General features: G+C 40.2%; 2 protein-coding genes and 1 long non-coding RNA gene across 3 annotated transcripts in view; 2 read left to right on the top strand and 1 right to left on the bottom strand.

Moving 5' to 3' along the window:
- LOC105060109 (succinate dehydrogenase [ubiquinone] flavoprotein subunit, mitochondrial) overlaps positions 1 to 10,061 on the top strand; it is a 24,485-nt gene extending 14,424 nt beyond the window's left edge. The window contains exons 6-16 of the mRNA XM_010943721.4: positions 6,029 to 6,114; positions 6,206 to 6,298; positions 6,390 to 6,453; positions 6,649 to 6,792; positions 6,886 to 7,073; positions 7,174 to 7,348; positions 7,445 to 7,615; positions 7,811 to 7,880; positions 7,966 to 8,086; positions 8,182 to 8,219; positions 9,555 to 10,061. Of these exons, the coding sequence (XP_010942023.1) occupies positions 6,029 to 6,114; positions 6,206 to 6,298; positions 6,390 to 6,453; positions 6,649 to 6,792; positions 6,886 to 7,073; positions 7,174 to 7,348; positions 7,445 to 7,615; positions 7,811 to 7,880; positions 7,966 to 8,086; positions 8,182 to 8,219; positions 9,555 to 9,657 (1,253 nt within the window). The 3' untranslated portion in view covers positions 9,658 to 10,061. The remainder of the gene's footprint in view (positions 1 to 6,028; positions 6,115 to 6,205; positions 6,299 to 6,389; positions 6,454 to 6,648; positions 6,793 to 6,885; positions 7,074 to 7,173; positions 7,349 to 7,444; positions 7,616 to 7,810; positions 7,881 to 7,965; positions 8,087 to 8,181; positions 8,220 to 9,554) is intronic.
- Positions 9,847 to 11,143, bottom strand: LOC140858589 (uncharacterized). The gene is made up of 2 exons (XR_012142180.1): positions 11,007 to 11,143; positions 9,847 to 10,720 (listed from the first exon to the last, which is right to left on the bottom strand). It is a non-coding gene; the product is annotated as an uncharacterized lncRNA (long non-coding RNA).
- LOC105060108 (BTB/POZ domain-containing protein At3g05675) lies at positions 11,039 to 13,822 on the top strand. The gene is made up of 2 exons (XM_019855669.3): positions 11,039 to 12,317; positions 13,398 to 13,822. Exons 1-2 carry the CDS (start codon positions 11,109 to 11,111, stop codon positions 13,674 to 13,676), a joined length of 1,488 nt encoding a protein of 495 aa, XP_019711228.1. The 5' UTR covers positions 11,039 to 11,108; the 3' UTR covers positions 13,677 to 13,822.
- Positions 13,823 to 15,552: the final 1,730 nt, after the last annotated feature.

The following is a 15,552-nucleotide window of genomic DNA, read 5'->3' on the forward strand; positions in this document are numbered from 1 at the left end:
TTCCAGTTTGAGTCGAGTCGGGACCATCTTGAGTCGACTCGAGGTGCCCTCCACTGAATTTTTTGTGATATTTTTTAATTTGAATTCCTCTTCAGTTCCAACCTTCAAATATCTTCCTTCAGTCTTGTTTGAGATGTGCGATGCCCTTCAAAAGCCTTAGATTCCTCTTTTTTATTTTCAAATGCATTATTGAATTTTTTCTTTGGATACTCTACAATTTTTCCCGAAATATGATCTTAAGGAGCTTATTAGTTCAAATATATACTTGAACGTTTTGTTGTTCATCAAAATCAATCTTTGGGGTCAACAAAGCTAAAGATGAATCATGAGGTTTTTAGTTTTCTGGAGAGGATCTGAAACATGGGAATAATTTTACCATATGAGGGTTTTGAGGAACAAAGATTATACTTTGGAGGTTAAGCAATATGTTAGTTCTCCATGAGGTTTTAGGTTGGGGGGGACTAGGAGAAAGGGTCTATTAATGTAGAGAAATGATGCATAAAATTAACATAAAAAATGCTGGAGTCTTCAATAGCTAGAGGACCAAGAATTCATCACTTGAGTGTGGAAAAATGGGTCAGCAAATTAATCACTGGTTGACATAGGGAAGAGAGAAAGCTGAAAGCTATGTTGCAAATCTTTGTTAAATGATCATGCCCAATATATATGTATATGAAGATATGGGAACATATGTTGATATAGTGCTATTTGAATTAGAACTCACTTGCCCCCTTGTAGACTGAACTTAAGACTTAGATCCTTGATGATTCCATGTTTGTTTTAAACAGTATGAAAACAGCTTAATTTCTCAATTTTTCAGTTCTAAAAATAACTCTTATTATTACTCTGTTAAAGATTTAAAATATTCCTACAACAGTCCGGATTAGATCTCTTAAAAATGTAAAACATGCTACACTTCTATGGAAGGGATTCCATTGTTGCTGGAACAGAGACAGTAAGTAGGAACAGACCCACTCGTGCTACTTCCAAACACCAATTTAGCAAAAAAGATTTCATATTGTTTTAGAAAAGATATCTTAGTATATCTGGACTCTTAAGAACTTTTAAGGGAGGTGTAGGGAGATGCTTCTGAACCAAGATGCAAAGGCAATTCAACAGAGAAAAAGATTAATTATCAATCAGTTATTTAAGTTATCCAAGAATTTAGATTTATTCGAATAATCTCAAATTTAAAATCTTTTGTAGCCACATGCATCTGCACATGTTGTAACTAGAATAAATCAAGTTTCTTACTTAAAAAGAAAAGCCTGAAAATTGCATGACAAATTCACAAGTCTCATTAGTCATTACTATGATGGTAACCGTTACTGTCAAGTCTTGTCTGACTATTTAAATACATGTTTTGTTTGAAGATGTTCTACTTAGTTTGTTAAGTGCTAGGAATTATGCTTAATTTATCGATGAAGTTTCTCGTTCTGTAGTCTAAGATTGGGTATGCATCAAATTTGGAGTTGGAGATTGATAGATATATTTGGATAATCGAGGTCAGTTGAAGAGTACCTGGCATTTTCAAGCCTCTATCTGGCTAGTCCATATATGCTTTTGCTTCTGTTGTCATACCTTTTCCCTTATTTTGATGGATTAAATGTTTTGCAAAAAAGTCTGTTCTTTTGTTCTTGTTGTAAGGTTGTAGTTGGTTTTTATTTGCTGCTAATTAGGGTTTGCCAGCGAGCTAATACCTGGCACTGACTTTATATTGTTTTAGACTGGGTCGCCAGGTGGGGCATATTGACAACATTGGATTAGCTTGACAAAGCTGTGCCACTAACAACTCTATTTAGCAATGATCAGCATGTTGTTATCGGACTTTGAGACATACTGGACTTCCTAGTCACAGTTTTTCCATTTCTTAGAAGGACTTGATAAAGCATGTTGGTTAACCTATGATTATTTAACTTGATTAATATATTCGAGTTATTAAGGTGTCTGTGAAAAAGTGCATGAATATATATTAGTGAACAAGGGAAGCTCTTGCTATAGAACATTGCAGATTATCTTTTCAAGGTGGGTGGCACATACCTTGTGCTTTAGTTGAATTGAATAAGTATGCTTTAGTTGAATTGAATAGCTTGTAGGCAAGGTTGCTTAGGCTTCTAAATCAGGAAGAATTTGAAAAGGATGGAAAGTATTGTAGTTTACTCTTTCTATTGTGCAAGCTTGAACTCTTATAAACTAACAGTTTGTGGTTGATAGGTGAGTTTTGAAATTTACATAAAAGTTTCAGATACCAATTCTGGATCTCATATTGTTTTTTTGTGGAATGGTATGATACTGGGTACTGGCACACGGTATAAGACCGTGTCTTCTACTGACCCATTATTTACCGGTGCCAGAAACCCGTTGAAACGGTAGGATAACATTTGTACCATCCCATTTAAGTGCTATTTGAGACCTTGATTTACATAGTTTTTTTTCAATGTTCCTCCTTATATGCCTTGGCACTATGTCATAAAGATTCTTGGCCCCCTCTGAGGTGATCAATTGGTGCCGGTGTGTAACATTATTACATTCATGGTGGATGACTTGTTGTCTTAAGTGTCAAGTCCATTGTCTTGCTAGCCCATATCCACTTATTGTTGTTGTATCTCCTTACATGATTTATTACTTCATGGAGATTTTGTGTCACGCACCGACCCGATGGCCCGAGCAAAGCATGTGACAGACGGCCACAGATCTATAGTGTTTAACCCCATAGGATATGCAAGGGCAGCCTTTTTATTTATATGTATATCCACATCATTTCAAACTCAGGCGGTGGTAACATAAACAATAATCTAATTAGCATAATTATTCAAAAGAGTTTACAATCTCAAAGGATCACAAGAAAACTGATATAGATATCCAAACAAATTCTTCAAAGAATGCTATTCTACTTCTTTTTGATCCTAAGCTCCTCACTATTTGATCCCAAGTCTCGACTATTCCATTGTATTTGAAAAAAATAGGAGAGAATGAGCTTTATAGGCTCAATAAGTTATCAAAATCTTTAGTTCAATTAAATATCAATTTTTATTTTGCATGATTTTTCAAAAATAAAAATGTGGATGAAACGTATCATATCTATCAATATAATGTTCAAGATATACAATGCATTTGGCAAAAATAAATTTTCAAAGCCACCAAGGATGGACCATCCACTCTCACTCTCCTAGTCTCTATGATCATGGTCACGATCGGCCTGTGGTAAGCCCCAAAAGAGTTTAGATCCTGACGATATGTCATCCACCAGTCATGTGCTAGCGATTGCCCCATTGGAGGTCCGGAAGGAACATGCTCTGATATCACATGGAAAAATATGCTCCCATTAGCATGTGTAAAGCTATTAGTCCTGACTGACTAGATTCGAAAGAAAACTAGCTTCTGACTACAACATACCGTCAACCGACATGCACTTGTGAACGCCCCACTAGAGGCCCGAAAGGAGACTAAATCCTAAATCCATGTGATTATAATCGGACTTGAAAGTAGCAAAATCGTGCAATATCAACGCATTTATCAATGCAATAAATACAATTCATGTCCAAGTAAATCATATCATAATTGATCAAATATTTTACAAATCATTTTCATGTGGCATGCATATAATACTTAATTATAGCATAATAGCAACCGATTTATTTTCAAATAATGTAGATTACATCATGTTTATGATTAAACACACTAGAGGTAGAGGTAACGTACAGTCTAAATTGACTTGATCCAAGCAAATCTATTTGATAAAATTGTTCATGTTCTTAGATATGTAGCTGATCTCTAGAACTGACACTCTTCTGGAGTTGAAGGCTCTACTGAAAGTAATTAACACCATCAGCCCCTAATCGAAAAAGAAAATGGAAAATAGTGAGAAAAGAGAGTAATTCGGTCTGAGTCCTCATGGGAACTTGATCTGTTTGGATTGGGTCGACTGACATGGGAGGGGAGACATGGGAGGTCGGACTGACTTTTTGGGCTTGATCTTCTTGGTTTAGGTTCAACCAGGGGCCTAGTCTATTTGATCTAGATTGACCAACGGAGATAGAAGCAGGGAGAGAGAGACTTAGTCTGGGTTCAATTAGGGCCGGATCTATTTGGTCCAATTCAATCAACATGGGAAGGAGAGAGATAGTTGGTGTAGGTCTAATCATGTTTTTGGGCCTAATCTATTTGGTGATAGGGAGAAATCATGGTATTAGGTTAACAAGTCATGGAAGAGAGAAGAAACAATGTCAAGGGGATGAGAGAGAGTCCGTGGAGAGAGAAAATTATATGTTCTCATGTCACCTCCTGCGGTCATCAAGTGGGTGCAATAGGAGAGAGAAACGAAGAGGGAGAGAAGGAAGAAGGATGTAAAGGACTTCCTTTCTCTTTCCTTTTTCTTCTTCTTTTTTTTTTAAAAATGGAGCAAAATGGGGCTTTCTTTGTGACTTTCTCAAGGGGAAAAATGGAGAGAAGGGGGGGATGGTGCTCCAATGGTGGTACAATGGGTACGATCGGGGCCCCAACAGTAGGTAGCGATGGTGATGGCTGCAATAGCGGGCCATGCATAAAGGAAACAAATGTGGGAGAAGGAAAAGGGGCTGTTCCCTTAGCTGCTCTATTGGTAGCTTTCTTGGCCAAAGGTGAGTAGCGGGAAGGTGAGGGGCTCACTGGCAAGCGGCAGTGGCAGCGAGTTGGCCAACTACAATAGGGGAAACAAAGTGAATAGGGATTTTAAAAGAGATGCATTGGGTTTTGGGTGGTGGAACTTGGTCATGGCGGTGCAGCAACCACCAGAGGGGAGGAAGAAGGGAGAGGAAGGCATTGGCACTTGGTGGTGGCTCAGTTGCAGGGGGAAGGAGGGGTTTTTAAAACATTTCAGAGGAGATTATCTTGGCCCAATGATGCATAAGACTGGCCATCGCCAGTTGCAGCAGCCCCCAATGGCTGCCGGCCATTCACACTGGCCCTGCGACGTCCGCAACAACCACGATTTCATGGCCTTATCCCCCCATGGCAGAAGATCGGGCAGAGGATCATGATTCCCCATTCCTATCTCAGTTCATCATTTTTTTAAAAATTTTTGGACTAAAGTTGGTTGGGCCAGCCGACGTCAGTCCAAAACAGGCCCAGTTGGGCCGGATTTCACATCTTGTTTTTGTCATAGCTTGTAAATAATATGCCATCTTTTTCATTATTTCCTTTGCTATATAATATTTGACAACTTTTATTGACTTCATGACACGATATGATTTATGGTTATTAAAGCTCTTTAATTGCCATAACAAATCTTTTAAAATAACTTTGATGTAGGATGCTTAACTGTTGAGTGATTTGTCATTATCTACTAATCCTTTTTATCTAAAGGAAGCACTAGAATTTTAAAGATATGAGATAATGCAGCTACAGAATATGATTTTAAGCAAGAAGTGGCATTTGTTCAGCCAAGCACAGCACTGAGTTCTTGGCATTGAGTTATTTGTGTAATAATTGATAAATGTGATGCTACTTTATTAAGTTGCAGGGCATAGTGAGTAGATTGATGTGTTTGGGTTTCTATTGTTGTTTACGGATTGTCAGAGAGTTGGGAAGTGCACCATTTTGGAGTCTCTTGATTCTATGCATCTTAGTTGGCTTGCTATCGTTTTAATTTGCATTTTCTGCTTGTCTGGTACCTTGTAAAGAAGGGTGAAAGTGAGCTGAGCTTGAGTGAGCTAGGCCTAGTTCAAGCCCGAGCTTGAGTTAGCTAAGGTAGCTTTAGCTTGGCTCGTTTGCTAATTCAAGGAGCTGGCTTGATTACAGCTTGCTGGTTTGGCAGCCTGCTTGGACCTTTACTGGATGCAACAAACCAGTGCTGGAAATATCATGCTTGTCTTGATTGCAGTGGGATTGTTTACTGTTCCTGTTTTATGCTCCATATATATCTTTCTAGCAAATGTGGCTCTCCTTTTTTTCTGCCTCTTTTTCTTTGTGCTTGATAGAACAAGAAAAATGATTTTGTCTATATATTTTCTGTTAATAATCAGACAGTGCTTCAACAACTATGTTTCAGGGGCTTGCCATGGGGTGATTGCATTGAACATGGAGGATGGGACCCTTCATCGTTTCCGTGCTGCCAACACAATTTTGGCGACTGGGGTAACTATATCACCTTTTAAAGTACAAATTGTCTCTTCTTATACATTTAAAAACTATTGTATTTGTAACTTCATATCGGTGTGTGTATCAGGGTTATGGAAGAACATACTTCTCTGCAACCTCAGCTCATACGTGTACAGGAGATGGCAATGCTATGGTTGCACGTGCTGGATTGCCTCTTCAGGTTGGTTTAGTGGTTCCATCCAGATGGAAGAACTTGCAATTTCAAAGCATCCAACATCCTGCTTATGCTTTATTGGTTATTTAACCTGCAGGATCTTGAGTTTGTACAGTTCCACCCTACTGGCATATATGGTGCTGGGTGCCTCATTACTGAAGGTTCTTATTTGTTGTATCTTAGTTCCAAGCTTTAAATTTTTGTAATGTACCGTACTCTCATGCTGATATGATCCTATACTCTGACACTTTAGTCAATGTCTGTATCTAGCTTTTTGATACATTATATTATCTTTATAGATGCCAATCTTTTGATCGATATTCTACTGTTTACTTAGATATTTGCTGCTTTTTTAGGATCTCGTGGTGAAGGTGGTATCCTTAGGAACGGTGAAGGTGAACGTTTTATGGAACGATATGCTCCTACTGCCAAGGATCTTGCATCACGAGATGTTGTTTCAAGATCAATGACAATGGAAATAAGAGAAGGTCGTGGCGTAGGTAAGAGCTTAATTTTTGAGTACAAGTGCATTTCTTGATCATAATTTGAAAAGTGCTCACTTAGCACATCTGGTTTGTTCTGATATTCCTCAGGACCACTGAAGGACCACATCTATCTGCATTTGAATCATCTACCACCGGATGTTCTCAAGGAAAGACTTCCTGGCATATCGGAAACTGCTGCTATTTTTGCTGGTGTTGATGTCACTAAGGAGCCCATCCCTGTTTTGCCTACAGTGCACTATAATATGGGTGGAATTCCCACAAACTATCATGGAGAGGTAATGTTTCAATGCTCATGAAACTAAACCTGAGAATTTCTTCTAGTTGTTGTCAGTATTTGTTAATATATACATTTTCCACCATGTGTTTTGTTTTCAGGTTGTTCATATTAAAGGTAATGATCCAGATGCTGTAGTTCCTGGCTTGATGGCTGCTGGGGAGGCAGCTTGTGCATCTGTTCATGGTGCAAATCGGCTTGGTGCAAATTCCCTTCTTGATATAGTGGTTTTTGGCAGAGCTTGTGCCAACAGGGTTGCAGAAATTTGCAAGCCAGGTCAGTTCCCCCCTCCTTTATCCATACAAGTAATACACAATTTTATGATGTGGAATTCCTACCATTATATGCTGTATCAATTATGGAACATTGTAGGAGAGAAGCAGAAACCTTTGGAAAAAGATGCTGGAGAGAAGACCATTGCTTGGCTTGATAAATTAAGAAACGCAAATGGTTCACTGCCAACTTCAAAAATTCGTCTCAACATGCAACGTGTGATGCAAAATAATGCTGCTGTGTTTCGAACTCAAGAAACATTAGAAGAAGGTAATTTGAAGAAAAATTCAGTTCTGTTTCCTTTTTAAGTCTTGGTATGCGATTTTACTAATGATTTATGGACCCAACCTGTTGTGATAAGAATATGTCTATAACCATATGACTGATAGTTACTAAAGGGGCTGACTGACATTTTCTTCTGGTGAAGTTGGTGGACCACTTATTGTTTACTGAATTTCATTTTAGGTTGTCAGTTGATCGACAAAGCATGGGAGAGTTTTCATGATGTCAAAATTCATGATCGAAGTTTGATATGGTAGTTTCTTTCAATCCATGCTGTCAGTGATGTCTTTTCACTGTTCCAAATTACTTAGGTATCTGATTACTCGGTACCGATGCAGGAATTCTGACTTAATAGAGACAATAGAGCTGGAGAATCTTCTAATAAATGCATGTATAACTATGCACTCAGCTGAAGCAAGGAAGGAGAGTAGAGGAGCTCATGCTCGTGAAGATTTTACGGTCAGATTTACTTTCTGCAGAAGAAACTTATTTTCTCTTTTTTCAAGTCCTGATTTATTTCTTTAACATGATGCTACTCCATCCCATTTCTGCAGAAAAGAGATGATGAGAAATGGATGAAACACTCATTAGGGTCAGTATCTATTTTCTCCTTTCTAACATTAGAATCTTGCAATTGCCACATTCTGATAGAGAACATCTAGCACACTGAAGACATACCATTATATTGTCATTTTGTTTCATAAGTGGTTTTAATGTATAGTTTAAAGCTTTTACTAGGCTTGCAAAATTTACAAGATCTCAATGTCTTAATCTATTCTGTACTGGGGCTTTATTTTTAGGGACATTTATTGATTTTGAAGTTGTGAAGATGTATGTCAGCTGCAGAGTTTAGGAATAATTCAGAAAATATAGAAGAAATGTATATGGATGTTATGTCTTGGTATAACCTATGCATATCACTTGTAGCTGTCAGACCAAAAGAAATTGTAAATTTATTGTCATAAAATCTGAGGTAAAAAATATGTATTGTAAGTAAATGTTATTTCAAACAGAAATGTTTGAGATTATATATTTTAGAACATGGTGAGTCATACTTCATACTTCTGGTCGTTAATGGCTCATGCATTATTTGTTATGCAGAAAGGTAAATTTATTTTATGCCAAATGTGATATCTGGTCTTAAACTTCTGCAAATCCTTAAAAATCATATGTGACGTATGCTAATAAGCTCATCAAAGTTCTGACTCATTGTAAGATATCAGTGAACATTTTAGAATGAAAAATCTCCTACTGGACTGTAAAGTTATCAGTCCTTATTTTCAAGTATGCTAAAGTAAAACAAATATGTCAATTTACAATGTCACCATCATGATCACAATTGAATATTGGCATCACTGGCTTGGTTTTACATGGTTAAATAATAATGTATTCTCTAGTTAAATTGCCTTGACCATCATAGGTGGTCATCTTGATTATGTTAGGTTGTTACTAGCATGCATACTTGCTGTTGGATACCTAACGACAGCATATTGCTTATTAAACAATGAGGTGCAAATTTCTGTGGTATCATAGGATGTAAAATACGTTAAATCATTAGGCCAGGATCCCCTATACAGGAAAATTTTGTTAAGGCTTGTGCAGTATTTGCGCAAGGTGTCTGGCCCTGGCTGGATTTAGGGCAGGACAACCCACTGCCCCTGTGGAGTGTACTGAGTTCCCTTCAAGGCAGGACTGTGGTACTTAAAGAAAAGGAAAGAAATAGGATCATATATATGTATTATTCTGCATGATATGAATTCGAATAAAACTTTTTATCATGACCAGATCTTGATGATCTGATTTATAAGAATTTCTATGCCCTTTGATGTATACTTGATGTCATATATAAAATGCACATGTTAAAAATTGTCATCTTGGTATGCATCTTCAGCCTTTGTAACTTGAGTATTTTTGTTTTGTTTCACAGATACTGGGAGAATGAGAAGGTCAGGCTGGCGTATAGGCCCGTCCATATGCATACCCTGGATGATGAAATTGAGTCATTCCCACCGAAAGCACGGGTTTATTAAAACGCTGCTCTTCTTGCTTGAGTTGCTTTTTGAAGATTTGCTCAGAAAATAATTGCTTTTTGAAGGCTTCCCAATTACAGGACTTTGATGGTCAAATAAAGTAGTTAAATTTCAGCATTTTCTCCAAAGGAAAAAAAATGTGCAACCTATTTCAGTGGGAGATGCCACGCCCCTGCAACCTGTATCCAATCTAAAAAATGCTGATATTCCTGAATTATGATCAAAGTGCCTTATCTGGGATGCAAACTAGGTTTAATTTACTCTTCTGATTGTTGTTTGTGCAGAATGTAATCCAGTACCTCTAAATAATGATTACACCAACAGGCCTTTTCTGATGTAGTTGATGATGTGGGGAAACTTTTAAAGCATTACTATAATGATATGCTGAGATTTTGCACTCTACAGTAATTGCTTTTGTTGTTGTGCTGAGATGACTCCGGCAAATTAGGTGGCAGAGCTTTGTAGTAGCTTTTCTATAAAAAAGTGATACTTTAATTAGGTTTCTGGCAAGCTTAGTGATTAGTCCATTCGGCAAATGCTTCTCCACATCCCTTATGGCTTTATCCTTTTTAACTCGGCGAAGCATCATGCTGTTCCAACCAGGGTCCCACATATGGTTGACATCTGGATTTCTGGGTATCTCTTTCAAGCATCTTGTGCAGGAATTCTGCAGCGTCCTCGTTGGTGTGCTCAGGGTTTGTGGAGAACTTCAAACTCTCAATATCATCATTCAACTTTAATCCAAGTATCCAAGCATCTAACTTTTACTGGTGCCTAAGACATTGGCATGGCATAAATCACTTAATCTCTTTCCCCTTTCTTGTTATTAATTCATACCCGCAGCCTTATCTTTGCCTGGGCGTGAAATGTCATTGGCTCCGTTGGAATGTTAAGACTTTGAAAAGTACCTGTGCTGTGTTGAGGAAATGCTGATTGTTCACTGGTACTTGGATGAGGGAAGCATTGCTCCTTTGTAAGTGAACGCTGTCCATCAACTTCAGATGCCACCGTTTCTGCCGCTCTAACGCTTTAGAGTTGCTGACTTCCCTGCTACCAATTGGACCTGCAACAAAAAGGATATGCAGTCTTAAAAGTTCTTCCTAATTTTCCTGTTAAAGTTATTTAATTAAAACGAAATTCTTTGTGCACCGCGGTGATTGATTCCCGCGCGGGGCCGGCGAAAAAAAAAAATTTTTTTTTTTAGCGTGTCGCACCCGGGCGGCGCGCGCGGTGCGCAAAGAATTCCTCTAAATTAAATTCTCAGATGCCACCGTTTGGGCTGTCCACGGCCCATGAAACATGGGCCAGAATCAAGAACCGACCCGATCCGAACTACATTCGTTGAATACCCGAAGCCCAGACGATGATAACCAGACGATGATGATACCCGAAGCCCAGACGATGATGACACCAGCCAGGGGGCTTCCAAATCTCCCGTGTCCCGTCAGACGATGTCTTCTTTATCCATTGGTATGGCCCCCCGCGGTGGCGCCGGCGACGGCGTAGGAGGAGGCGGAGCCCGGAAACGGCTGCGCGCAGGGAGCAGCACCCGCCTTTCTCCCCACCCCGAACCCGACGAATCCCTAGTCGAGAATTCTCCTCCTCCGCTGCTTCTCTCCTCCTCCGTCCCCACCGCTGGTGGATTCAACGACACCGCCACCGCCGACGTCCTCCTCCGCCTCCAACTCGAAAATCCCTCCCCTGCCTCCTCTCCCGACCTCCATCCCCCCTTCCTCGACCTCCACCTCCACTCCGCTGCCCTCCGCCGCTCCCGCTACTTCGCCGTCCTCTTCTCCGACCGATGGCTCCCCGCCGCCGGCGAATCCCCCGACGCCATCATCCGCCTCAACCTCACCGTCCCCTCCGCCTCCCCCGCCCGCTCCCGTGGCCCCTTCGATTCCCACGTCGCGGTCCTCCGGCTCCTCTACACCCTCGACTTCTCCGGCGCGATCCTCTCCGCCGCCGACGCCCTGGAGATGCTCTCCGTCGCCCTCGAGCTCCTCTTCGACGACTGCATCCAGGCCTGCGTGCGATTCCTCGAGGCCGTGCCCTGGACCGAGGAAGAGGAGGACGCCGTCTTCAGCTTGATCCCTTTCCTCCAAGATGAGGAATCCCGTGACCTCCTCGCTAGGGTTCGGCCTGAGATGGGCTCCGACGGGAAGATCCCCTCGGAGGAGATGCTCCATGGCCTAATCCTCTCGGCGATCCACAGCCACCCGAAGGTGGCCACCGTGAAGGCCTTTGTGGCGAAGCTGCTGAGAGATTACCCCTCTCGGGACACGGTGAGGAGGGTGTTGGACCGGGCGTTCCTGGAGAACTTGGAGACGGTGAAGAAATTGCTGGGAGAGTACGCAAGCCCGGACTTCAGGGTGGCGGAGGACAATGACGAGACCGAGGCAATCCACAGGCTGAGCCTTCACAAGGCGATGGTGAATGCGAGGCACCTGCTGTGGCTGGTGGAGAGGATGATCGAGCTGAGGGTGGTGGACATGGCGGTGAGGGAGTGGAGCGAGCAGGCGGCGCTTGTGGCTGACCTCCAGAGGACCTTCAGGGATGATGCTTGGCGGAATATTGCGCCTGGCCTGTCGTCGCTGGTGATGAGGTGCACCAGCCGGCTTGCCAACGCTGTGGCTGCCGGTTCGATCCTGGCTCCCAGACAGGTATTGCCGTTGAATTCCCTGTTGTTAGCCTTCATTCTCCTTGCAGGATTAAACTTTAGTTGTTAGCATTGTGTTCTTGCCATTGAGGATGATCATATAGTATTTGTGGTTGCACTCCATCATGAGAATTTCTTGATCTCAATGCTGTAATTTGTGAGTTCTGTTTTATCTAGATAAGGAGTAAGGTAGCTGTTTTTTAACCTGATTTTTGCTTGCATAACATAAACAGTAATCATTAACCACATATGTCAAGCATTATCACAGCTGCAGAAGGATGGATATAGGAATTCTTATTCAGCAGGCATCCCAATAAATGGTGTTGTCTGGTTGTGTCGTGTCGTATAATTGTGATCATGAATTGTCTCATTTTTTTTTTCCTCAACAGATCACAGTGCATCATCATAATGCATAGATATTTTGGAATCAAGATCTGATTCTGATATATGTTGAAGTGCTGCATGTATGATTTAATCCTCATATATGAAACCCTCTGATTGCATATGCTAGACTTTGAAAGGTTCTAACTTGTTCAAGTGTGCCAAAGTTGTCACCCATATAGACAGTACATGGCTTTTCTCCTGTTCCCCCCTCCATCTCTTAATATATTTATCTCATTGCTAGAGAAGTTTTGTAACCTGAGTACTGTATCTTAAGCTTTGAGAAGACTCAAGAAGTAGGTTTACTGTCCTGAACTGACTAATATGGATCATATCTGATGCCATGTCGAACTATATATAACCAACCATTTCTGAATGTGGGTGTCATATAATTTGTATTGTCTTGCGCCCTTCTGTGCCAATACATGTGGATCGTGTTGGTTGATTCGAGTATTTTGTTTTCTCACAGTACAAAAAATTGTCTCTTGTTTTGCAGCACCTTGATTGCTGAAGATTTTACCGGACACATGGCGGAATATGTTATAATTTTGGATTTTCTGCTTTTACTAGGATTAATCCCACTCTGGAAACCTAGAAAGCTTCTGAACTTCCCAGATGATAATTTTTCTTTCGGAGTGTTATCTTTGCATGCTGGATGCTGGGTTTTCGTTCTTTAAGCTTTCTGTTGTATTTTCCTTTTCAGGTGAGGATGAAGCTTGTGAAGGAGTGGCTCCCTGTGTTGAACGTTTGCAGAGATATGGTTTCACCAATACCATCTGGTCACAAAATGTTTTATCATGAGATGGAAGAAACATTTCTAAGGATTATATCCACCCTGCCCATGTCAGATGCCAAAGAATTGCTGCAGCAGTGCCTCAGCTTCTCCACACGCAATGTCGATGACTGCCCACATCTGATCTCAGCATTCAATACCTGGTTTAGGCGGGCAAATCGACCACCACATGATGACCGCACCAGTTAAAAGCAGATTATGCTAGTGAATAGACTAATAATATACGATTATGACTGTCATGTTGTTTCGTAAAAGGCTACAACAGGCTTCACGTGTAACTTACATTTGATTACTCGACTATATTGCTCTATCCATACTGCATCGATCTGACTACCCTTTATCTGCTTTTACTAGTATGCTTTATAAATAGTTTCCTGTCATGTAACTTGGTGTTTTTTTGTCTTAAATGTTCATCTCTGTGATACATAGTTACCCTTGCAAAGTTGGGATGAAAGATACCAACCATCTGTATCAATTATTTTGGATGAGCTTTTGACATTTTTATGTTTTCTAGTACCTCATGGCCAGCTCTGATCCATGGGAACCAGCCTTTTTTTTGGATGAATCCAAGGTGTCCAGACTGAAGAAATAATTTATGCTTAGATGAACTGGGGTGTTATCCAGTCTCTTTGTTCCAATATCTTCTCTTAGTTACCAGTTACTTCCCGTGGTAATCTGTGATAGCCATCTGATCTGCATTATTATTAGATGTGGCTGATTTTGAAAATTCCTTTTTTCCTTTAGGAAGCAGACATGCGTGGATGAGAACACAAGGCCTCAATGTTTCAGTCAACGTCTTTGCCACCCTTCTCTTCTGGTATTGCCAACAACTAAACCATAATACTTGCACAAGAAACTGGAGAATAAGTCTATTTACTTTTTATAATCGGGAGAACCTTAATTATTTAAGATGGCTCATTTGTTAATGCTTGTTTGTGTGATTGCTTTGTAATGTTTTCTTTTACTTGTATTTCTTGGTGTGAGAATGCTGTAGTTGTTGTTTCACCTCCTCAACGTTCCCTTGATTTTATGATAAATTTACTAGAAATGCAGTTCCGGTTGAATACTGCTGCACTGGAATGTATGACCACCGTTGGCATCAGTTCACATATTATCGCTTGTTGTTGAACTCATTTACTTTTCCTCCATCCGTGGATATAGAGAACCAGCTAAAATCATGCATAACCTGTCTTCTTGTGTATCCTTTTTTTTGTAGATTTTGATGTTCCTGTCGCTCTTTCGCAGCAGATGGGATCCTCCATTGCTTCTGTCATGGCACTGAAATACCAAAATCTCAAAGTGTGCCTCTGGTATCTGGACTCAGGCATAGCAAAAACAATGACAACTTACCAGCCCATTTACTTTTCAGAAATTTGATGGTTGTCATGCATGCTTCCGTGCCGTCACAAAGAATGGTTCCAAGATACTGCAATAAAACTCTAGAATGCCGATAGCAATAGAAATAATGTATAACTCATCATCTCCCACATAAAATACCTTTCTCCTCTAACATTATGTTTACTTACAGACGCCCACAGAAATTTTCATGGGCGTTAGTCATGCATGTGATGGTAAGAGGAAACCATTGGATGGAAAGAATAAGAGGGGAAAATCCATGTTTCAAGCATTTTCCTTTATTGGTTGGTGTAATATTTTGTTCTCTATGCTAATCATTTTTGGATGTGTGCTGAAATGGAAAAACTTTTCTTCTGAGAAATTGATGTAAATAGGTTTTGGGAAAGAAAAAACGTTTGTTGTTGTTATATCTTTGATGGTTCTAATACATGTTACGCACGTGCAATACACACGAGGGAAAGCATGGATGGTTGGATAGAAATACAAAGAAGTATCGATGGCTGTGATATTTATATTTGAGAAACGCATTCGTACTCGTAGTTGGTAAAAACTCTTTTTCTTGTCCTTAGTTGAAGTAATTAAAATATATTCTTATTGAAAAGAAGCTATGTATAAACCAATTTCTTAAAGACCCACGTACGGCATTCTTTCTAAATTTGAACAAGACCCAAAGTTTGCCATATAACAACTAATATTTTCTTGTGCAACG

The sequence above is a fragment of the Elaeis guineensis genome, chromosome 6 (genome assembly GCF_000442705.2).
Source record: "Elaeis guineensis isolate ETL-2024a chromosome 6, EG11, whole genome shotgun sequence".
Lineage (NCBI taxonomy): Eukaryota > Viridiplantae > Streptophyta > Magnoliopsida > Arecales > Arecaceae > Elaeis > Elaeis guineensis.